This window comes from Natator depressus, chromosome 1 (assembly GCF_965152275.1).
Source record: "Natator depressus isolate rNatDep1 chromosome 1, rNatDep2.hap1, whole genome shotgun sequence".
NCBI lineage: Eukaryota > Metazoa > Chordata > Testudines > Cheloniidae > Natator > Natator depressus.
The window spans coordinates 245468608-245493836 of NC_134234.1; the positions used below are offsets into that span (position 1 = coordinate 245468608).

General features: G+C 41.0%; 1 protein-coding gene across 3 annotated transcripts in view; it reads left to right on the forward strand.

Annotated features, from left to right (window-relative positions):
- BRAF (B-Raf proto-oncogene, serine/threonine kinase) overlaps positions 1-25229 on the forward strand; it is a 122365-nt gene that overhangs the window by 34109 nt on the left and 63027 nt on the right. For all 3 annotated transcript variants that reach the window (XM_074940023.1, XM_074940040.1, XM_074940033.1), the window contains exon 3: positions 10161-10424. In XM_074940023.1, the coding sequence (XP_074796124.1) occupies positions 10161-10424 (264 nt within the window). The remainder of the gene's footprint in view (positions 1-10160; positions 10425-25229) is intronic.

Genomic DNA, 25229 nt, shown 5'->3' on the forward strand with positions numbered 1-25229 from the left:
TTAAAGGTTGCTTTAGTGTCTCTTACTGCTTCTTTTACCTTATTTAGCCATGGTGACACTTTTTTTTGGTGGTCTTATTATGTTTTTTAATTTGGATGGAAGTGTCAGGTTTTCAATTTACTTTTGGATTGGTGAATACAGAAAGAAAAGATGAATAAACATTGTATAGTTTTGCTTTGGAGAAGCTGCAAGCGCATTTCGAGATTCTATAGCACACTTTGATAGCATTCTGTATCTCAGCCACTAAAAAACTGCCCTCTGGAATTAGTTATCTGTTCTTAAAGTGGTGGAAGGACAATTGCTGAAGTGCTGTTTCCCCAAATGTGCAGTGTATGATTAGCTGTGAGAGAAGTCCCTTTTCTTAAAAGGTGGCTGATCATATTGCAAGCACCCTAAAGGAAAATTGATATATGCACTTTTAGGACTTAAATTTTTATTTTTTAGAATCCTCAAAATAAGAACTAGTGTCACTTTTGACACTAGCAACAAGACTGATACTCTACAGCGACTGAAGAGGTAATGTGACATTGATGCAAAAGGAGACTTCAGGGAGGAAATAGATTAAACTACAGATCTATAAGTTCAAATTTGGTATTAGAAACATATTTTAGTTTTTGATTATGGAGAAGCTCAACATGTATACAGGTACAGAGAGGTCAAAAGCAGTCAGCTCGGATTTATAAAGGAGAGGCCATGCTTAAAAATCCAATTAATTTAAGCAAGTGATAATGAGAGCCAACGATAGTGACGTAGCAGACCTATTCTGTTTATCCACTTAATGTTTCTATGAACCCACATTTACAGTACTGTGTAAGTGACAGTATGCAACGATGGCAGAGAAAAAGGCTTTTGGAAGTTTAAAGAAGTGATATAGCAGTAGTAACATGCCAGAGTAGAGTAATTCTGTAAATGGGTACAGATTAGGTTGGAGCAGGGGTTCTTAAACTGGGGGTCAGGACCCCTGAGGGTCGTCATGAGGTTATTACACGGGGGGGGGGAGGAGGGGATTTGCAAGCTGTCAGCCTGCACCCCAAGCCTTGCTTTGCCTCCAGCATTTGTAATGGTATTAAATATATAAAAAAGTGTGTTTAATTTATACGGGGGGGGTCGCGTTCAGAGGCTTGCTATGTGAAAGGCCTCACCAGTACAAAAGTTTGAGAACCACTGGATTGGAGGGTGTTGCTAAGAGTTTTTCAGGGGTCACATCTACGCCTGCTCTTTCAAACTATTACACTAACATCCTGCATTAATTGCTACAGAAAACCTAGTCTGCAAATGTACACACAGTATGAAAAAGAGAGAGCTAATCAAAATATAGGACGAGGACTAAATGGTTTTATGGCTTTTATTTTTGTTTGTGGGAATCTTCTTCCTTCCCATTTCCTTCTGTTGAGAGACAGTCAAGAATTACAAGGATGGAGGTGGGGTTGTGTTTTCAGCTAGCATAATTTCTCATCTCCTTTTCTGGGTCTCTCTAAACTTTTTTGCTTTTCTGTATTAGGGAATTTTGCCATTGACTTAAATAGGGCTAGGATGAAATTTCAGGTTTCTACATAACTCACTGTCTTCAGCAACCCATAGATTTACTTAACAAGATAACTTTTCTCTGCTGTAGATACAGCATGTAAATTGTAGATACAGAGAGTAAGGCTGAAAAGAACTGGAATTGCTGGATCCCAGATCGTTTCATATTGCTCCTTGGACTACCAGGAAAGTGCTACTATGCAGGAGCAGGGGCACAGTGATACTGAGTTATTGTGTGGTATTCTCCCCTTTGGGTGAATGTAGGAATAAATACAAGACTTGTATAAATCTGCACCGAACTTAAACCTATGCCCCTGACACATACTCAACTGGTAAAATGGGTTGGGACAAAATCTGAGTGCCTAAAGTTAGGCTCCTAAATCCAAATTTAGTTAAATAAAAATATCCTGGCTATCAATAGTGCTTGACCCCTTCAGCTCCCACATAGTTTGGTGGCATTTGGGGGTTCTCAGTGCTTCTAAAATCAGGCCATATTTGTTTAGAAGCCCAGCTTGAAGATCCCAGATCTGGAAACCATGACATAAACTCTGAACGTTCACACACTTCAGGGCTCTGATCTGGTCTCTACCTACTTGAGATAAGACATAGTTTCTCACCAAAAGTCACTACTCCTGCTAGGCAAAACCCACCTTTTTCCACTTGATATTTTTTTTAAACCTTTTCCCTTCTTGACATTTCTTGTTCCTTAGAAGAGTACTAGTAGAATGAGTAAAGTCTGGTTATGGCCTAGGAAAGTGACTCTAAAAAAATGTACATTAGATTTCTTTTATTTGTTGGCATTCACTTCTGTGTAAAGTTAGAAAATGCTTACTTCATTTGTAAGCTGAATTAAGACCACCACAAATCAAGATGTTCTTTATAAAACTTCTCAAATTATCACCAACAGCAATGATTCTGGAAGCAGAATTTTGCTGGCACTTCTGCAGAATCTACTGCAGTTTGCTTTTTCGTGGCTATATTGATTCTCGTGGACTCTCTCACTAGTAAATTTGTTGTGTCAATAGGTAACTATGTTTAAGTTTTTAAGAGGTTTTACTTTTTCACTTGTATTGATTGTGGGAGGGGATGGGGTAGGTAACTATATTATGGTATGTGAATGTATACACACCATATATAAACAACTGTGTGTAACGTTTTGGCTATGCTCTCTAATTAGCCTGTTTAAAAGGTATAGTACATGCATTTAAAGCTGTTGCAGCTTCATTAGTATTCTCGCTTCCATTATATCTTTTGTTTACATAAATGAATTTGCTGTAGTGTCTCAGATAACCATAGCATTCTCTCTGATGCAGTTAATATGTGGAAACTTCAAAGTAAGGGATTAGCCCTTTAAATGAAGAGTTTTTAGGGGCAGTGGCTGGGTGGCTAATGCGAATGAGGATATGCAAGTAGAAATGACCACATCCGAGATGGAAGTCAGACTCAAACAGCTTAGTGGGACTGTCATAACCATACAGCTAAGGGTAGCCTAGAATTCCTCCTTACCTGTAAGGGGTTAAGAAGCTCAAATAACCTGGTTGGCACCTGACCAAAAGGACCAATGGGGAAAGAAGATAATTTCAAATCGGGGAGGGGAGAGGCTTTGTTTTTGTGTGCTCTCTTGGGAAGCAGAGAAGCATCAGGTCAGAAAACTTTCTCCTATAAACCATCCTAAAAGTCTCTCATATTACAAAAATTGTAAGTAAAAGCTAGATTATCTTTTATTCTGCTTGTGAATTTTTCCTCTGCTGGAGGGAGGTTTATTCCTGTTTTTTGTAACTTTGAAACTAAGCCTAGCGGAAGTTCTGCTATGTTTCTGAATCTTTTATTACCCTGTAAAGTTATTTTCCATCCTGATTTTTACAGAGGTGATTTTTACTTTTTTTTAATAAAATCCTTTTTTTAAAAACCTGACTGATTTCGCTATTGTCCTAAGACCCAGGGGCTTGGGTCTGTGATCACTTTATAACCAATTGGTTAGGATATTATTCTCAAGCCTCCCCAGAAAAGGGGGTGTAAAGGCTTGGGGGGATATTTTGGGGGAATAGGAACTCCAAGTGGTCCTTTCCCTGATTCTTTGTTAAATCACTTGGTGGTGGCGGTGTACCCCAAGGGCAAAGAATTTGTGCCTTGGAGAAGTTTTAATCTAAGCTGGTAGAAATAAGCTTAGGGGGTCTTTCATGTGGGTCCCCACATCTGTACTCTAGAGTTCAGAGTGGGGAGGGAACCCTGACAGGGACTAAATCGGGGGCCCCGGATAATCACCATCCAAGAAATTGGCACATGAAATTGCCAGCTCATTAGCAAGCATTTTTAATGAATTTGTAAACTTGGAGGTCATACCCCATGAGTGGAGAATTGCTTATATAGTACCTATTTTTAAGAAAGGGGAGAAAAACTGATCCAGGAAATTACAGGCCTGTTTGACCTTAATTGTATGCAAGGTCTTGGAACAAATTTTGAAAGAGAATGTAGTTAAGGACATAGAGGTAAACGGTAATTGGCATAAAATACAACATGATTTTACAAAAGGTAGATTGTGCCAGACCAACCTGATCTCCTTCATTGAGAAGATAACTGATTTTGTAGACAAAGGAAATGTTGTAGATCTAATCTACTTGGATTTCAGTAAGGCATTTGATTTAGGTTTCGGAGTGGTAGCTGTGTTAGTCTGTATCAGCAAAAACAAAAATGAGGAGTACTAGTGGCACCTTAGAGACTAACAAATTTATTTGGGCATAAGCTTTCGTGAGCTAAAACCCAATTCATCAGATGAATGGGGTGGATATATATAACAGTACATGGTAAGGCAATTCCCATCTTTTCAAGTGGGGGGTTGAGACAGTTCAATTAAAGTGGGCTATTATCCAGTTCCACTTCGGAAATTATTAGTTAAATTTGAGAAGATGGGGATTAATATGAGAATTGAAAGGTGGCTAAGGAACTGGTTAAAGGGGAGACTATGATGGGTCATCCTGAAAGGTGAACTCTCAGGCTAGAGGGAGGTTACCAGTGGAGTTCCTCAAGGATCAGTGTTGGGACCAATCCTATTTAACCTTTTTATTACTGACCTCAGCACAAAAAGTGGGAGTGTGCTAGTAAAGTTTGCGGATGATACAAAGCTGGGAGGTATTGCCAATTTAGAGAAGGACTGGGATATCATACAGGAGGATCTGGATGACCTTGTAAACTGGAGTAATAGTAATAGGATGAAATTTAATAGTGAGAAGTGTAAGGTTATGCATTTAGGGATTAATAACAAGAATTTTAGTTATAAGCTGGGGACACATCAATTAGAAGTAACGGAGGAGGAGAAGGACCTTGGAGTATTGGTTGATCATAGGATGACTATGAGCCGCCAATGTGATGTGGCTGTGAAAAAAGCTAATGCGGTCTTGAGATGCATCAGGAGAGGTATTTCCAGTAGGGATAAGGAGGTTTTAGTACTGTTATACAAGGCACTGGTGAGACCTCGCCTGGAATACTGTGTGCAGTTCTGGTCTCCCATGTTTAAGAAGGATGAATTCAAACTGGAACAGGTACAGAGAAGGGCTACTAGGATGATCCGAGGAATGGAAAACTTGTCTTATGAAAGAAGACTCAAGGAGCTTGGCTTGTTTAACCTAACTAAAAGAAGGTTGAGGGGAGATATTGCTCTCTATAAATATATCAGAGGGATAAATACCGGAGAGGGAGAGGAATTATTTAAGCTCAGTACCAATGTGGACACAAGAACAAATGGATATAAACTGGCCACCAGGAAGTTTAGACTTGAAATTAGATGAAGGTTTCTAACCATCAGAGGAGTGAAGTTTTGGAATAGCCTTCCAAGGGAAGCAGTGGGGGCAAAAGATCTATCTGACTTTAAGATTAAACTCGATAAGTTCATGGAGGAGATGGTATGATGGGATAACATGGTTTTGGTAATTAAATATTCATGGTAAATAGGCGCAATGGCCTGTGATGGGGTGTTAGATGGGGTGGGATCTGAGTTACCCAGGAAAGAATTTTCTGTAATATCTGGCTGGTGAATCTTGCCCATATGCTCAGGGTTCAGCTGATCGCCATATTTGGGGTTGGGAAGGAATTTTCCTCCAAGGCAGATTGGAAGAGGCCCTGGAGGTTTTTCGCCTTCCTCCGTAGCATGGGGCATGGGTCACTTGCTGGAGGATTCTCTGCTCCTTGAAATCGTTAAACCACGATTTGAGGACTTCAGTAGCTCAGACATAGGTGAGAGGTTTTTCACAGGAGTGGGTGGGTGAGATTCTCTGACCTGCGTTGTGCAGGAGGTCAGACTAGGTGATGGTCCCTTCTGACCTTAGTATCTATGAATCTATCTAAGTTTAGTGAGGGAGAGGGCTGGAGTAAATAGCCAGTTAGCAAAGGGGACAGTGTCCAGTTTTCAGTGATATCTTTAGTGTTCAACAGTCCCTCCTGCAGTACCTGCTGGGGCTGCTGCTTCTGTATGTTCCTGCTAGCTTGAATTTCTGTTCTGTGACCTTCATGATATACTAGTAAATGTAGTGAAAATATGGTAGAACATTGGAGTAGAAAAAATGTAGTTTTAGAAATATTTTGCACTTACATAGCACCGTCCATCTAGCAGCCTAAAGCACTTTACAAGCACAAATGTATTTCCAGTACCCCAGAAGGGTTCGGGGGAAGTATTACCTCTCTTACGGATGGAGGAAACTTAAGCCAATGGCGGTTATGCAATTACTCACATAGCTGTGAATTTGGATATAAGTAATGTCATGCTGTATTGAAAATTCTGCTGTCAGAGAAGATCCAAGGTGGTCATGCTTGGGGAGGGTTTCTACGTTGTGCTTCAGTAAAAGGTTGAGTGTCTTTCAGATTCTTCTTTTCTGAGATATTTAAGTTCTGTTGCTAGTTTTTACCCGTCAGAGAATAGACAGCTTGCATCCATTTCTGTAACGCGTCAGACTCTGAAATGGTTATCCACATTTCTGTTATAACAAGATTAGATTAGTGAAATTCCCTGTAGATTGGCTTGCGTAATAAGGTTTTTCACAAACTCCAGCTGGTGCAGAACACAGGTGCCAGGTTCCTTGTGAAAAGGGGTGATCAGAACACGCTTCACCACCTTTAGTTGCTGGATAAGCATAGAGGCTTTAAAAACTGCAGTTTTTAATCTTCAAGTACTACATGTCCTCAATCATGCACATTCCACTGTTCTGTGTTTATTTTCTTGGCTGTATATGGAGCTAAAAGCAACTATAAAACTTGTCTTGTAGCTGAATACTGCTTGCTTCCACTGGAAAAGCAAACACTTAACAGATTTCAACCTAATATTTTTGATATTTTATAAAACCCTATTACAATTTTAACTGTTCATTATGTTGACAGAATATTCAGCTAACTTGGCCTTCCTTACAATACAGTGGAGATATGATCTAAGACTCCATTTATTTAAAGCATTAGTTTTTTTATCAACTAAATCAACCATTATAAGCAAAAGAAGGAGCAGAAATTAATTTTGACTATTAAGGCTTTGTCTAGACTGTTTAGATTTGGTTTTTTTTTTTAGGGCCATTTGTGTAGCTGCACCAGTGCAACTCTGTGGTATAGACAGGCAAAGTTTCTATTTGTGAAAGTTGTGTCAACTTTCAATAGAAGTGAATCCTCGTCTTCTAACTGACATTTAACATAGGTCAGTCAACCTTTCTGTGTAATAGTTGTATATCTTTACCCAAATGAAGTATAGTAGGAGGATTATTTGTGTTTTTTTCCAGTATGGTGCAATTGTGCAGCTGACTGTTACATGTACTAAGCAGTCAGTCAAAACCTATGTGTGTCTCAAACATTTTGGCTTTGACAAAATGAAATTAAATCGAAAATGTTCTGACCAGCTCTCCGTTCTGTTATTGCTTCTTGCTTATAAAAGGGATTGACTTTTAAACAAACTGCTAAAATCCAGTCATGGATATCTAGTTTTGCGACATGTTTTTGCTGTTTCTTCTATTACTCTGTGACTAACTGTTTAAAGTCTAACAGGCCCTGTTCCTTTACCCATTAAAGTTAATGAGGTTTTTTTTTCCATTGACTTTGGTGGGAAGGAGCCCAAAGTTAGTTTACCAGTGTCTGTCACTTACATTCAAGTGACTTATCTATGAAGTATAACTTGGGTTTGCAAAAGTAATATCTTAAGTTGCCAAAATAAACAGTCTGCGTATTTTGAAAAGTATGTGTAATTTTGTCCAGGAACTAAGTTAAACCCACAAATATCTTGCAGCAGTGTGATACTGTGTGTGTTTCAAAACATTATTTGAGCTAATGTTTATGAAAAAAGGAAGTAAGAATAGATTTGGAAAAGTATATTGGCAAAACTGTAGTAGAAGCTTGTGACTTTTAACATTTGTTTATCTTAAGATAATTCTCTGCGTATAACTCTTACTGGAATTATACGTATATGGAAAAACATTCCACTTTCCTGGAAGTAGGAGAGAAACTTGTATTAAAAGCTGATCTTCTATAGATAGAGCCAAATTCTGCCCTCAATTACACCTGAGTAAATCTGGAATAATGGTGTTTGACAATGGAGTATAATTTAGGGCAGAATTTGGTGTCTGTGAGGCGCTAGACCCATTTCTGGTGTATAAAGGTTATATAATTTCTTTTTCAGTTTTTCTGGGTTCTCTTTGAGATTTAATATTTGAATTTGATTGTTTATCTCTCAATTTTTCTTAATTCCACAGTGAAGTCATAATTCTTTGTCAGCCTATTGGCATAGAAATGATGGCACAAATTCAGAGCACATCTCCATTCTGAACAGTTGGTAAAGGCTGATAATGAGGAAGAGAGAGACTGTTTGCTCAATAAAGGCAGAGTGGTTAGCTGAACCTGCAAATGCAGCTGTGAAGGAAAAATACGAAAATGACGAAATAAAGTGCTTATGATAAACTCTTCAAAAGTGTTCGTTTTTCTCTCCAGTGAATACTAATGGCTTCTCCACACATAGGCATTGGACTCCAAAATCTTTAAGATGTTCTGTTAGTTCAGTTGTAAAACATTTCTAATAATAAAAAAAATTAAGACAAGTTCAGCACATTTAGCTTACTATAAAATCAATTGGAGGAAGTTTATAGCTAGAAAACATTGCATATGAAAAGCATGAGAAAGACAAATGGATTTAAGTGGGACCTTTTTTTGTTTCTATAACAAGGAAGCCCCTCTAACAGCAAAGCAGGCAGTATGCACCTTGATATCAGTCTTGATTTCTTGTGTGGAGGATAAAGGGGAAAAAACATCTATCCTCTTCAGCTATTTAGATGGCAAGCTCTTGGGGGGCAGAGATCTATCTTAGTTTGTCTGTAAAATGCAGAGCATGCACTTGTGTATACCTTTTTAAACCTCCAAACTCAGAGAATCATTGCAACTAATCTGAAAGTTTAATGTTAGTATTAACTAATACAACCAACAGAAACACTTCTGATGAGGTGGCTGCAGAGTTCAGCATTCTAGATGAAAATACAGCTAGGCTATTATAATATATTTTTTGGTTGGAAATGAGTCTGATTGCAGGTGTCGTCATATTTGTTCTGAGGGTTTCTTGTCTTCAGCTGGCTGGAAAATCCACAGCACAATGAGTGATTTTTCCTGTCTTGTGTCTGTGCATTAAAAAATTTTTTATAGCCAGACTTAAAAACTGTTCTATTCAAAGGATGGTGTTCTGTTTTTCAACTAAGGGACACTGTCAAATAATTTTGGATTAAAATTTTGAGCCAACTTTAATTATCTGGTGAAAATGCACTGAATTCAAAATATTTAACTCATCACACAGTTACCAAATACTGTCTTTTTAAAAATGTTTTCCAACCCAGCAATTGTTTGTCCTGCTGAAAAGCCCTCCAACTTGAGTGCACTTTCTAACTAACCTGTGTTTTAAGAGCTGTACTGGCATCCTTGATAATGTAAGTGGGGAGGGATGATGAGGAGTAAACGGGTAGTTTGTCAGCCAGCAATGGTGAAAAATGTGAGATCAAAACAGGAGGCAAAGAAATGCTATTCATGAATTCCTGAAGGGGCATAACAATGTAGTGAAAATAAGAACTTTTTTTTAAATTGCTTGACACTTTAAAAAGAGAGAGCTGTGTTTAGTTTAGTGCACAACTCGTCTTTGGGACTGGGCTCCACGCTTATATTCTGTAGTTATTAGCAACTTTTCAAGTTATAATTTCTCCATGATGATATACTAAAATGTGTATACTAGATGCAAACTTTTGTTTCCCCCTTCATTCTTACACTGCATATGTTTGGTTTTGGTTCCAAGGGAGTAATCAGTTTTAGCATAGTTCGGTGAAGTAACCGGTAAACTTTGTTAAAGCTCATTATTTAAGTTACCTCTTTTAGGTACAACAGTATCTTTGGAGCATTTACTTTGGAGTTGATAGTCATGATGGCTTTTCTGTTCCATCAAAAGATGAGCTATTGGTTCAGTATCCACTTGGCTTAACACATCAATAGCAACGTCAATAGAACTGATCAGGCCTAATTTTGTGTAACTTGAATCTTCTGTAATTACAGCCTAAGATGTTATGGCTACAAATTCACACTCAATGCAGCTTATGCATCCAAGATGCCAAACTGATTTTAAATAACTTTTTTCTCCTCTACAGGCCTATGAAGAGTACACCAGCAAGTTAGATGCTCTACAACAAAGAGAACAGCAGTTATTGGAATCCATGGGGAATGGAACTGATTTCTCTGTCTCCAGCTCTGCTTCAACAGACACAGTTACATCATCTTCCTCCTCTAGCCTCTCTGTAGCACCTTCATCTCTTTCGGTTTATCAGAACCCCACAGATATGTCACGGAATAACCCCAAGTCTCCACAAAAACCTATTGTTAGAGTCTTCCTACCCAACAAACAAAGGACAGTGGTGAGTCAGCCCTGCATACGTGCTCATAACCTTAATTTTTTTGTGCATCTGTCCCCCTCTTTCCATGTTTGAATCAAACCTGAAAGCCAAAAAATGTATCTGTAGACATATGAAAGCAAAAAGTGTGGTGTAATTCTTGTATTCTGCCAAAGTCTGTTGGTTATTTCAACTTTGCTGCACATGCTGCTTTGTACAGTGTTAACACTGAGGAGATTGATTCTCTTACATGCAACAAAAGAGGCAAAACTTCAAGTGGGATACAAAAATGGATGCTTAGAATACTTTTCAAAAATTTAAATTTAGGTCAATGAAACAAACGTAATGAGCATAGCTATTTCCCAGACTTAGTTTTGAGTAGTATTGTTTCACTGTATATATATATTCTGGGTGTGGGAGATTAGTGTTGTGTTTCCATGTAATGTGTATTGCAGGTAACACATTGGTTTCCAACCTGTGGTCTCCGAACTACTGGTGGTTTACAAACAGATGGAGGTCATAGTGCTGGTTCTCCTTTGCCTCCAGTTACTTCTATAAGGCATTTCAGGCTCTTCATTACCAAGAGCAGCCTTGGCACCAGTGAAAGCAGGAAGGAAACAAGATAGTGGAGCCAGCCTTTTTTGCATCCACTTGGGGCTATTGCTACATAGAAGTAGTAGGTGAGGAACTGGCTATCCTGAGACTGTAGGTGCTTGGACCTGGTAATGTAACTAGTATCGCTCATGGTAGAGAAATGTCATGGGGTGTGGAAAACCAGCATCTGGGTTGTATCTGCAAGGAAGAGGTGGGCCAGACATCAGGGAAGCATGTGTTTGGGGTATAGAGGAACAAAATATAGAACAAGTGTAGAAATAAATATAGAACAAATGTACACAGTTCATTAAGGGGCAGTTGTCAACTTAAATTTCAGGTAGAAGTTTGACTTTTTAAAATTTAAACTTAGAATAGTTAGAAGTTGTATGCAGTGTTGTAGCTCTGTCAGTCCCAGGATATTAGAGAGACAAGCTGGGTGAGGCAATATCTTTTTTGCTGGACCAACTTCTGTTGGTGAAAGAGACAAGCTTTCAAGTTCTGTGTAGCTCAAAAGCTTGTCTCTTTCACCAACAGAAGTTGGTCCAATAAAAAATACTACCTCACCCAGCTTGTCTCTCTAATCGTTAAAAAATATCACCTAAATCAGTGGTTCTCAAACCTTTTTTACAAAGGTGACACACCCAAATGCATTTTGTCTTTTTGGGGACCCACCATTACCCCAGTTGGCTCCCTCCAACCCCCTTGCCCTCACTTTCCCAGTTCTGCCCCCCTCCTACAGCCCCAGCTGGCCACTCTCTCTCCCCATGACCGACCATGGCCACCATCTCTTCCAGACTGCTGGCTGACTGCTCAGTGTCTCAGGCCGCTGCTTCTGCGCTGCTGCTGTCCAGATCCCAGTCCTCGGACTGCTGCCTGCTACCCAGGGGAAGTGAGAGCCAGTGTGGGGGGTGGATACCTGTGGTAGGTCAGGGGCCTACTATTTGGGAAACACTGCAAGATTAGAGAAATATTTTCTGTACTTTTTGAACTGTTGTGCTTTTGACAGTGTTTTGTGTGTAGTCAGTTTTCCTGCTTTTGTGGGACTTTTGCACATCACCGGTCGAGGAACACTTTAAAAATAGGAAAATATAATTGTGAAGCCATAAAAAATGGCATGGGGACTTAAAACCACTTTTGTACCTGAAACTACTTTTAACTTTTTTTAATTGACTGTTTAATGCTTAAAGAGCTAAAAAAGATATTCTGTGGGTAGTATTTTTTAAAAATATTTTACTCCAGTTGCTGTAGTTGCCTTAAGGATGGTGAGTAATGGCTGGAAGGTGGTTCATGAGAAAATGTATCCAAGATCTAGTCCATACTATGAAAGAGTTTGAGGACCTCTGGAAGTGTGCATTTGGTATTTGAAAACTTTGAAAAAGAGCCCAAATAGTGCTGTTGACCACTATTCATGATACCATAGTATAACCATCCTTACTGGATGAGTACGCTTTCTTTGGCCAAAAGTGAAAATGGGAAATACTGATCAATGAGGGATGAGTCCTAAATCTGTTACCAAGACCTCATTGAACTAAGCTGATTTGTGTACTGTTGTAAACAGCTGATCACATTTTATTTGTCCATTGTGTCCGTTCTTGCCCTCATTCCCAACTCTTAGCCTACAATTACCCATGCAGCTCAGCAATGCTTTCTAGGCAACTTAGCAGTTGCACTTACAAATGTATTTCTGTACTTTGAGATTTCAATAAAAATGAGTTTACTGTTCATGAGAGCTGCTGGACTGATCACTCTGGTGAATTAAGTTCTTATCTACAGAACATACAAAAGAGAGTTGTAATATAAGCTTCACCCACCTCAGTCCTTTTTGAAAGGTGAAGGTAGTAGTTCAGCCTTTATGCCTGTTCAGTCCTGCATGCATCAGCTGAAAACAGCAACAAGATGCCAATTGATGTCAGTTATGAATATGATTTTTGTGACTTACATATTTGTTCATTGGGAATAGGATAGACACCAAAAGTTCATCTTTTAAATCACCGAACACCTATTAGATAGTAAGCCTTTTAGCCACGTCAGCAAACATGACCCAGAATACAACCAGTGACTTAAAAGCAAAAGACTTTATATATTGTTATCCAAAATCCTGATCCAGTCTCATAGACTTTAAGGTCAGAAGGGACAATCATGATCATGTAGTCTGACCTGCACATTGCAGGCCACAGAACCTTACACACCCACTCCTGTAATTGACCCCTAACCTCTGGCTGAGTTCCTGAAGTCTATCCTGATTTGAGAACTTTAAGTTACGGAGAATCCATCATTTACACTGCTTTAAATCTGCAAGTGACCATGCCCCATGCTGCAGAGGAAGGCAAACCCCGCCAGGATCTCTGCCACTCTGACCTGGGGGAAAATTCCTTCCTGACCCCAAATATGGTGATCAGTTAGACCCTGAGCCATGTGGCCAAGACCTATCAGCCAGATGCCTCAGAAAGAATTCTCTTTAGTAACTGAGAGCTCTCCCCCATCTAGTGTCGCATCACTGGCTGTTGGAGATATGCTGCTAGCAGTCGCAGATCAACTACATGTCATTGCAGGCAGTCTCATCATACCATCCTCTCCATAAACTTATCAAGCTCAGTCTTGAAGCCAGTTAGGTTTTTTTGTCCCCACTGCTCCCCTTGGAAGGCTGTTCAAGAACTTCACTCCCCTGATGGTTGGAAATTTTCACTTAATTTCAAGCCTAAACTTGTTGATAGCCAGCTTATATCCATTTGTTCTTGTGTCCACATTGACACCATGGAGGGAGAGGAGTTAGGATTTCTCTCTATAAATAACTATCTCCCTTCAGCCTTCTTGTGGTTAGGCTAAACAAGCCAAGCTCTTTGAGTCTCCTCTCATAAGGTAGGTTTTCCATTCCTTGGATCATCCTAGTAGCCCTTCTCTGCACCTGTTGCACTTTGAATTCATCTTTCTTAAACATGGGAGACCAGAATTGCACACAATATTCCAGATGAGGTCTCACCAGTGCCTTGTATAACAGTACTAACACTTCCCTGTCTACTGGAAATACCTCGCCTGATGCATCCTAGGACTGCATTAGACTTTCTCATAGCCTTTTTCAATTCTTCCTTTTCCCCCATACACTGCTATTAGGAATTAATGCTGTGTTTGAGTACACAAAACTTAGAGCTAAAGCAAGTTCTGTCATGGAATAAATCCCTTTTATTAATGCACCCCTGGAATAAACACTTTTTTTTCAGCTGTGGCCTTGTCATCTATACGCTTCTCTACTTATACATTTTACAGTAGTTTATGTTCCAAACCTCTCAGTAATTTCAAATGACTGTCATTTTATTAAAAAGAAGCTGTCACAAAAATATCATGCTACCCCTCAAATGTGTATGTGGTAAAAGCAAGGATTTAGAATTTAGCTTTACCTCTTCAGATTTGGACCAGTGACAGTTTTAAGGACCTGTTTTTTGCAATGTGCCAAAGCTAGAACCAAGTCCTTTACATAACTTGAAGAGCAGGGATTCACAACTTTCTGTTGATGTAAAGCATTTGTTCCTAGAGAAGTGTATTGAGAAAGTGGACCTTAAATAATTACATGATAGAAAAACTATTTAGGGAACTATTTAGTTCTTAAATGTATATTAGTACTGTTGTCACTCCAACAAATGCACATTGTAAATGAAATCAACATGTCTTCACAACTTTCCATCTGTATTAGTTTTTGTGCAGTTATCTACCTTTTTTTTTTTTTTTTAAAGGGGATTGGGAAATCCAGTGTCTTTTTCTCTTCAATGTTTGACAGAAACAAAAGCTTGAAAAAATGATTTGGCACATACACAAACTGTGACTGTCTGATGCCACTTCCTCTCTACAGCAGTTCCCCTTGCAGTTTGAAGGAATAAAATAGTAGTGCACTTCATGTGTTCTGTTAAATAAACTATTCAATAAGTACGTGTGAAATCTGTCAAAATAGTCCATGGAATGTTATTGACCTCCTTACTATTTTTTTTGTTTATACCATCGGTCCCTACCGGCCTTTACTCTTTACACCGTGATCCCTTATAGGAAAGCGAGTATCACGTCCTACATTGTTCCCAGTGTTGTTCCTTCTCTGTCCCTATTATCATTTTCCCCTATGTTGCTATTGCCTCCCACCCTCTCCCCCCAAAAATCTTACTACAGGCAGGGTAATGCCTTTGTTAAGGCTCTTTAGCCCTTAAAGCGCAGGGCTCCAGCCTCTTTGTTTTGCTTGAAGAATACAGTATATATTCTCCAAACTTACAACACATTGTCTGTGAGTAAAGACTGAACTTTGTGGGGTTTTAAGAGTATATCTGTTCGTTTGAGTTCAAATTAATTTAAAATAGGACCTACAGGAAAAGTTTCCTCTCTGATCTATCTCGGATGTCTTGCTAACTAAGGTGCATAAAAAACAATGACTTTTTTTAAAAGGATGTTTTTATTTAAATTTTTAAATCTATTTAATTTTAAACTTGTGGCAACCTGTTGGAACCTACAGGATTGGAACCTGGGACCTTGAGGGTTCTAGGCTGCTGCCTTCTACACAGCCACAGGAGGCTTAGGCTGGGCTTCTGTGGGAGGACCCTGTGAAGCTGGGCTCAGCAGGAAGTACAGCAGGGCTAGAGTGGCAGTCCTTTTTGCAACCCCCTGATTGGCAAATACCAGTATATAAACCAGGAAGCCATGAAGGGGAGCTCTCTGAGCAGCAACGCAGACTGTCTGCCCATTTCTGCTCCAGACTCCACTTTCAATAAACGCTAGACTCCAGCTGCCAACTGTGGTTTGTCCTCAACTTAGCTATTTGATTGCTGCCTGTAACCTGGTACCCCACCACAGTCTCCTGGTAACTTGAGCCTGCCTGACACACTTTTGCCCTCTGGCCCATCTTCTACTCTGACTTCCCAGTACCTGACTCCTGGTCCGATCACTAGGTCTGACTGTCCATGTCCAGTTGTGACACAACCTATGTTAAAGCCAAAACTTACAATCTATTAAAATCATTTACATTAAATACAGAAATAAGGAGTCAGTATTTGTGGCCAAGTTTTAAAGAAAGTCAAACCACTGAGCTGTTGGAAGACCGTGGCTAAGCACTTGGAACCAGAGTTTGTTGAAGTCCTAAACCACCTTTTGATAGCAATAGCCTTTTCTGCAAGTGTAGAGAATATTTTTAGGTTTCAGAGTAACAGCTGTGTTAGTCTGTATTCGCAAAAAGAAAAGTTGTACTTGTGGCACCTTAGAGACTAACCAATTTATTTGAGCATAAGCTTTTGTGAGCTACAGCTCACTTCATCGGATGCATACTGTGGAAAGTGTAGAAGATCTTTTTATATATACACACACACACACAGCATGAAAAAATACCTCCTCCCACCCCACTCTCCTGCTGGTAATAGCTTATCTAAAGTGATCACTCTCCTTACAATGTGTATGATAATCAAGTTGGGCCATTTCCAGCACAAATCCAGGTTTTCTCAAACACCTTAGATGCCTTCAAGTGACCAAGGCCTGATGAAATACATTCTAGAATACTCAAGGAGCTGAGCTAGGAGATATCTGAGCCATTAGCAATTATCTTCGAAAAGTTATGGAAGACAGGAGAGATTCCAGAGGACTGGAAAAGGGAAAATATAGTGCCAATCCAAAAAAGGCAAATGACTGGGGAATTACAGACCAGTCAGCTTAACTTCAGTATCTGGAAAAATAATGGAGCAAATAATTAAATAATCAGTTGCAAACACCTAGAAAATAAGCTTCCTTATAACTTTCTTTGACAGTGTTATAAACCTTATGGATGAGGGGGAAGTGGTAGATGTGATATATCTTGACTTTATTAAGGCTTTTGATACTGTCGCATGACTCTCATAAGCAAACTAGGGAAATACAATCTAGATGGAGCTACTATAAGGTAGGGTGCCCAGATAGCAAATATGAAAAATCAGCACAGAGAGTGGGGGGTAATAGGCACCTACATAAGAAAGAGTCCCAAATCGGGACTGTCCCTATAAAATCGGACATCCAGTCACTCTACTATAAGGTGGGTGCATAACTGGTTTGAAAACTATTTCCAGAGAGTAATTATCAGTGGTTCACAGTCATGCTGGAAGGGCATATTGAATGGGGTCCTGCAGGGATCAGTTCTGGATCAGGTTCTGTTCAATAGCTTCATCAATGATTTAGATCTGGGGTTGGCAACCTATGGCACACATGCCAAAGACAGCAACATGCCATTAAAAATCCGGCCCGGCCCGCTCTTCTCCGCCCCCCGCTCTCTCCTTGCAGGGCAGGCGAGCTCCCTCTTCCCCCGCCTCTTCCCCCAGCGTGCGGGGTTCCTGCCTCTCCTTCTCTCCTTCCCTGTCGCCCATCAGCTGATGGCCCTTGCCAAGGAGAGGGAGAGGGAAAAGCTGAGCCGCAGCGCACTCACTGCTCCGGGGACCTTGGGGAAGGGGGTGGAATCGGCATATCCTCTCCAGCCTCCTGCCGTGAACTGCGCAGGACAGGGGGCTGGGAGCACTGCCATGACCCCAGCCCCCTGCCCTGGCCCCCTCCACCCCCCCAACCCCCCACAACCCCAGCCCTGACTTCGGCACCCCCCACACATACCCAGCCCCCTGCCCCGACTCTTGCACCCCTCGCATCCCCACCCCCACCCTGAGCACCAAACGGGAGCTCCTGCCCCCCCCCCCACACACACACATTCCCACCTGCACCCCTTGCACCAAATGAGAGCTGCCCAGGTAAGCACTCCACACCCAAACCTCCTGCCCCAACCCTGAGCCCCCTCCCTCATTCTAGCTCCTGGCCAGACCCTACACCCCAACCCCCAGCCTGCTCCTTCACCCCCAGCCCTGTGCTCAGTGCACTCCCACCCTCAGCTCAGTGCTGAGAGAGGAAGAGAATGGGCTAGAACCAGGGAGAAGGTAGGTACCTACTCTATGTGGACAGGGCCGGGATCTTGGACCAGCAGCGGGCTGAGAGGGGCCGGCAGCCAGGACCCTGGCTGGCAGGAGCTGGCGGACGGAACCCCAGACTGGCAGTGGGCTGAGCCGCTCAGCCCACCGTTGGTCTGGGGTCCTGGCCGCCGGCCCTGCTCAGCCCACTGCCGGTCTGGGGTTTTGGCTGCCGGCCCCTTGCCAGCCGGGGTCCCGGCCGCAGGCCCCTCTCAGCCCGCTGCCGGCCTAGGTGAACGGAACCTCAAGCCGGCAGTGGGCTGAGCGGGCTGGCGGTGTAAGATCAGCATTTTAATTTAATTTTAAATGAAGCGTCTTAAACATTTTGAAAACCTTGTTTACATATGACAGTAGTTTAGTTATATATAGACTCATAGAGACCTTCTAAAAAACGTTCAAATGTATTATTGGCACACAAAACCTTAAATTAAAGTGAATAAATGAAGACTCGGCACACCACTTCTAAAAGGTTGCCGACCCCTGATTTAGATAATGGCACAGAGAGTACATTTCCAAAGTTAGTGGATGATACCAAGTTGGGAGGGGTTGTAAGTGCTTTGGAGGATAGGATTAAAATTCAAAATGATCTGGACAAACTGGAGAAATAGGTCTGAAGTAAATAGGATGAAATTCAATAAGGACAAATGCAAAGTACTCCACTTAGGACGGAACAGTCAGTTGCACACATACAAAATGTGAAATTACTGCCTAGGAAGGAGTACTGCAGAAAGGACTTTGGGGGTCATAGTATATCACAAGCTAAATATGAGTGAACAGAGTAACACTGTTGTCAAAAAAAGTAAACACCATTCTGGGATGTATTAGCAGGTGTATTGTAAACAAGACAGAAGAATTAATTCTTCCATACTGATTAGGCTTTAACTGGAGTATTGTGTCCAGTTCTGGGCACCACGTTTCAGGAAATATGTGGAGAAATTGGAGAAAGTCCATAGAAGAGCAATAAAAATGATTTAAAGGTCTAGAAAACATGACCCGTGAGGGAAGATTGAAAAAATTGGTTTTGTTTAAGCTGGAGAAGAGACGACTGCATGGGGACATAACAGTTATCAAGTACATAAAAGGTTGTTACAAGGAAGTGGGAGAAAAATTGTTCTCCTTAACTTCCGTGGATAGGACAAGAGGCAATGGGCTTAAATTGCAGCAAGGGTAGTTTAGGTTAGACATTAGGAAAAACTTTCTAACTGTCAGGGTGGAATAAATTGTCTAGGGAGGTTGTGGAATCTCCATCAATGAAGATCTTTAAGAACAGATAAGACAAACATCTGTCAGGGATGGTCTAGATCAGTGGTTTTTAAACTTTAGCAACCCGAGGACCCCCATTTTGATTTAAAAAATTTTGGGGACCCCCATCTCCTCCCCTCCCCCGCTTAGCCCTTGCCCAGCCCCCTTCACCGAGGCCCCGTCCTTCCGCTCAGTCCATACCCCCTCCCTCCATCACTGGCTCTCCCCCACCCTCACTCACTTTCACCAGGCTGGGGTAGGCGGGGTTGGGGTGCAGGCTGTGGGAGGGAGTTTGGGTGCAGGGTGAGGGCTCCGGTTAGGCAGCGCTTACCTTGGGCAGCCCTGAAAGAGACCTGGACATTCCTCTAGCAGTGGCTCTTGGGTGGGGGGGAAATGGTCTCTGCACGCTGCCCCTGTCTGCAGGCACCGCCGCTGCAGTTCCTGGCCAATGGGAGCTGTGGAGTCAATGCTCGGGGTGGGGGCAGCGTGCAGAGACCCCCTGGACCGCTCCTCTCCCCCAGGGACGTGTCAGCCACTTCCAGGAGCGGCACGGAGCCAGGGCAGGTAGGGAGCCTTAGTCCCGCTGCGCCACCATTCCTACAATTATATGATTCTATGATTCATTCTCCAGCAGATAAGGTAATGCTACATATTAATATTAGTCTCCTCACCTGTCAAGGTTCCTTCCCCACTCTGAATTCTAGGGTACGGATGTGGGGACCTGCATGAAAGACCCCCTAAGTTTTATTTTTACCAGCTTAGGTTAAAAACTTCCCCAAGATACAAACTTTGCCTTGTTCTTGAACCGTATGCTGCCACCACCAAGTGTGTTAAACAAAGAACAGGGAAAGAGCCCACTTGGAGATGTCTTCCCCCAAAATATCCCCCCAACCCCTACACCCCCTTTCCTGGGGAAGGCTTGATAAAAATCCTCACAGATTTGTACAGGTGAACACAGACCTAAACCCTTGGTTCTTAAGAACAATGAAAAAGCAATCAGGTTCTTAAAAGAAGAATTTTAATTAAAGAAAAGGTAAAAGAATCACCTCTGTAAAATCAGGATGGTAAATACCTTACAGGGTAATCAGGTTCAAAACATAGAGAATCCCCCTCGGCAAAACCTTAAGTTACAAAAAGAGACAAAAACAGGAATATACATTCCATTCAGCACAACTATTTTACCAGCCATTAAACAAAAGGAAATCTAATGCATTTCTAGTTAGATTACTTACTAACAGAAGTTCTGAGACTGCATTCCTGATCTGTGCCCGGCAAAAGCATCACACAGACGGACGAACCCTTTGTTTCCCACCCCTTCCCGACTTGAAAGTATCTTGTCTCCTTATTGGTCATTTTGGTCAGGTGCCAGCGAGGTTATCTTAGCTTCTTAACCCTTTACAGGTGAAAGGGTTTTGCCTCTGGCCAGGAGGCATTTTATAGCATGGTATACAGAAAGGTGGTTATCCTTCCCTTTATTTTTATGACATCACCTAACACAAAACTTTAGTGATGACCTTATACTTCTTCTAGAATTCTTGGGTATGTTTCCACACCACTTTAAAGTATAATTATAGCATGGGTAAGCATATCCCTGCTAGTTTTGATCTAACTTGCCCAGGTAACAATACTATAGCATAGGCAGGGTGGCATGGACTTGTGACCGGAGTTTAAGCTGTCTGGGGAGCCAGAGTATGTACGTGGGTTGCTAGGCCATGCTACCACATCTACCCTACTGTTACCCACACTAGCTAGATTAAAGCTAGAATGGGTATGCCTGTGTGTGCACCTTCACTTGAGCCTAGACATACCTTTAGTGACCCATCAGATGGTTAATGTGTGCACGTGTTAAAGCTGAATATTTGCTTTCTGAAGTTTTGTATTATACTGCCGGGAAGATTAAGGTGTGTTGGGCTGGAGGATGAAGAAGGTTCCTTGTTTAAAAAAAAAAAAAAAGGGGGGGGGGGGAGTCAGTCACCATCGATGGAAATATGCTGTATGGTTAAGAGATGTCCTGTAATTTAGTGGATTTTTGCTTTTATCATTTTGCATTAGGGGGATTTTGCGCTTAACTAAATGTAATCCCTTTCAAATAGATTTTGTTTATGGAATATACACTGTGCCTCTTCTAATTCATTCCATCAATCTCTTCCAACTCTGTCCACCTCCATTCTAACACGTGTAGCCCTTGAGGGATCCATTCCTGGGGCCTGGAAACTTTACCAGACAACTTGAGCCTGATCCATTAGTCAGTGAAGACAGTGGAAGAACTCCCATTGACTTCAGAGGCGGACACTTAGGGACATCAACATTCCTAGCCTCAGAATGAGATGAAAGACATAAGGCCCTATTGTCAAAGCCAACGGCTTCCCCCTCTTCCTGCCAATCTCAAGATGCTGGAAATGGGTGAGGCTGCTACATTTCAAACCAGCAGTGGTGTCTCTGAAACTTACTTGAGACTTCAATTTTTTTTTTGTATTATCTGTTGCTTTTAGTCTGAATTTGAAGTTTGTCTCCTTTGCCCCACCCTCCTTTGGCTACTGGAAGGGGGGAGGAACAATTTTTTTCTTTCACTCCATTTCCCCCTTTTATTTCCCCTTTTAGTCTCTTGGCTTCTACAAGGGTAGTCGGATGTCTAAGTTCTACCTTTCCTACGTTGCTACATGGTTCTCTCTAACAAGGAGCTCCAGTGCCTCCTGCCCTTGCTGCTGCCCATAGTTTTCACTCTTTTCTGCTTGGGGAAAGCTTATGAGAATCAGTCACTTGGACTGTCTATCTGCAGATTTAGGACACAACTACAGCCATTTACATAAACTGAATGTTTGGATGATTTTCTTCAACTGTAAGGAATAGAAATTTTTTTATAATGATACAGAAAAGCTTTCTGTTCATCACAGGTTAGTGTGGTTTCTCACGCTGTGCGTGTAAAGATGTTATGGTACTTGTTGAAGATGAGCTGCATAGTAATCATTGCACACTTATGCCCATAAAACCTTTAACACACCACCATTTTGTATGTATATAAATATGGGTTTCTGTATTTAAAATATCACAAGTTAATCACAACAACAAAGGCAATGCAGTATTTACAAAATACCAGGCAACATGGGACTGTTTCCTAGACTTTTCTTTTATCCCCAGGGCATTTAGGAATTCCAGAAACTAAATAGGAGTATGAGCGCTGTTCTGCATAGGGACAACAGTGCTTGTTACTCGGAGTTCTGACTTTTGTCACACCTGTCTCTAAATTAGAACACCAACCTTCTAATTACAGTAAAAGAACCATTTGATTTGCTCCTCTTCCCTAGGTGTGTGAACAGTGGGAGAACCAGATCTTACTTTTTGCTACTACCTATGTGATTGACATAGGCTAATTTTATGCAGTACATAGTTGGATCCTTTCTGCTATTGTGTTCCTAAATTTCTTTGAGCAAGCTTTAGGTAATTAAGTTATCCATAATATATTTGTCCTATTTTGACTCTAGATTTGCATATTGCTTTCTGCAATTTATGTTCTAAGTTTGATATGCCTCAAAGTTTGCAAACTGTAACCATTGAGTTTCTACAGGCATTCAAGTAGTCCTACTGGTTTCACCTGTCAAGTGTGAGGAACTCTTCCTTCTTGGAAATTTCAGACAGTTGAATAAATTAGTTTCTTACCACTACTCACCTTCTTTTTGATTGGCAGAACCTAATCGGATTAATCCAATTACAGCTACCCACACATTTATCAATCAAATATTGAAAATGGAGTTCTTGTGCAGTCTGTGGCAATGAAGACTTACAAAATGGATCTGAATACTCTCGGTTATAATTTACCTGATATGTATAATATGAATATATTGGGTATAATGCACCAGTAACTTTCAGGTAAACTTATTGATTTTACCCCACTAATCCTTCAGTAGATCTTATGCTGTCAATCTATCCAGGCTTCTCCTTAGTCCCTTAGGGGTTCCTGTGCTGCTTACACCCGGGCAGTCCAGTTCTTCCATTGATAGTAGTCACCCACTAGTTGAAGTAATTCTTCCCAGGTGATGCCAGTTCATTCAATATCCTCTGTCACTGACTTCTGCCAGTTCTTCCTTGGCCTTCCTCCCTTTTTCTTTCCTCTCTGGAGTACCCAATTCAATGCTTGCTTAACATGTTTCCCATTTTCCATATCATGTAAATTTCCCATCCACCTGAGACTTTTCTTTGATATTTTCTTTCCATAAAATGTGTAATATCTTCCTCAGCCATCTGTGATGGGCAGCCTCCAATATCTCTATTTTTGTTAACTACCTCTCTTCTCCATACAGTAGCATGCTAAGTATAATCACATTGTATAATCTGGCCTTTAGTTTAGTGTGGAGACCTCTGTATGAACAGATGTTGTTCATCCTTCTAAAAGTAGTGTTTGCTTTTCCTAATTTCATATGAATATCTTTATCATAGCTGCCTTCGAATTTCATCACACTCCCCAGATAATAGAACTTTTCTATCTCTTTGATTCTTTTCTGTGTACACTCTTGCATCTATTGTGCAGTTTCTTACCTTCATAATCTTGGTTTTTTCTGTATTTATTTTCAATCCAATTTTTGCTGTTTCCTGTTCTGCCTCTGATGTAAGTACAGTCATTTCTTTCCACATTATACTTAGTACAGTAATGTCGGTGGCAAACTCAAGGTTGTGTAACTCATCTCTGCACACCCGTTGTACACCACCAACATGCTTTTTGTTGCCCGCTTTATCACCCCGTCTATTGCAAACACAGAGGATTGGTATTAACATGCGCTCTTGTCTAATTCCAGTCACAATATTGAACCACTCAGCTAGGCCTGTATCCGATCTGATTGCACGTCTGCTTCCATCATATAAACTCCTTATCATGTTGATCAGCTTGCCTGGTATCCGCCATGTTTCACAGGGTCTCTCTGTGGACACTATTGAATGCTTTCTTAAAGTTGAAAAAGATGGGCTTTTGCCAAGCAGTAGCATTTTTGATTATCTGTCAAAGATTGACTATTTGTTCACAGCCTGATCTATCTGGATAATTGCTGCACAGCTTTGAGAGAAATGCCAATGCTAAGTTAGAAATAGAAGAGGGACCATTAATAGCTGATGAAATTAAAACAACTATCAAAGGCTACAAACAGGGGAAAGCTCTTGGGGTTGATAGAATTCAAGCAGAAGTACTAAAGGTAGCAGGCAAAATTCTGAGTGAGCAGCTAGCAAAACTCTTAAATGAAATATGGGTGAAAGCACAAGTGCCAAAAGACTGAAAAGATGGTATCAGCGAGGCATTGCCAAAAAGGGTGATCTTCATGCATGAACTGGAGAGGTACTTCTCTCAACCCTGGGTAAAGTGTTGGCTACCATTAAGCTGAATAGAATGAAGAAGGCAGTGGATGGAATATTATGAGGTTGCTGGATGACTAAACTCAGATATCTCAGAGTAGGAATAAATGGTCATTTTTCAACACGGCAAAAGGTTAACTGTGCGGTGCCTCACTTCAGCAATAAGACTTATTTAACATATTTATTAATTTCTCAAAAGGAGCTGAGGAGTGAAGTGAAATTTATAGTTGCCACAAAATGTAGGTACTTCAAATCTGGGGAAGACTGTGAGGAAAGCACCTTGAGAGGGGCCTAACTGAGCTATGTGAATGGGTAATGTGAATGGCCGCTGAAATTCAGTGTTGATAAATCCACAGTAATGCACACTGAAGGGAAAAATTTGAATTACTCCTATCATACTGGGATCTTTATTGATGGTATTGGCTCACAAAATGGACCTGAGTATCATTTGGACAGCTGAATGAAGATCTGTATTGTGTGCAGCTGTGGTTTAAAAAAATAAAAAACCCTCAAAACATAGCATGTTAGGTTGCAGAATGAATGAATGACATGAAGACATGGCAATTGTCAGCAATCAGTTCCGGACATGTGGGATCTGTCGTGTGCTTTGATCTTATAGGACTCTAACATCATTCTATTGTATTAAACTACTTCTGGTTTTTCCTACACCTTTGGCAGCATAAATTATTCCCTTCTGTTAAACAAATTACTGCTT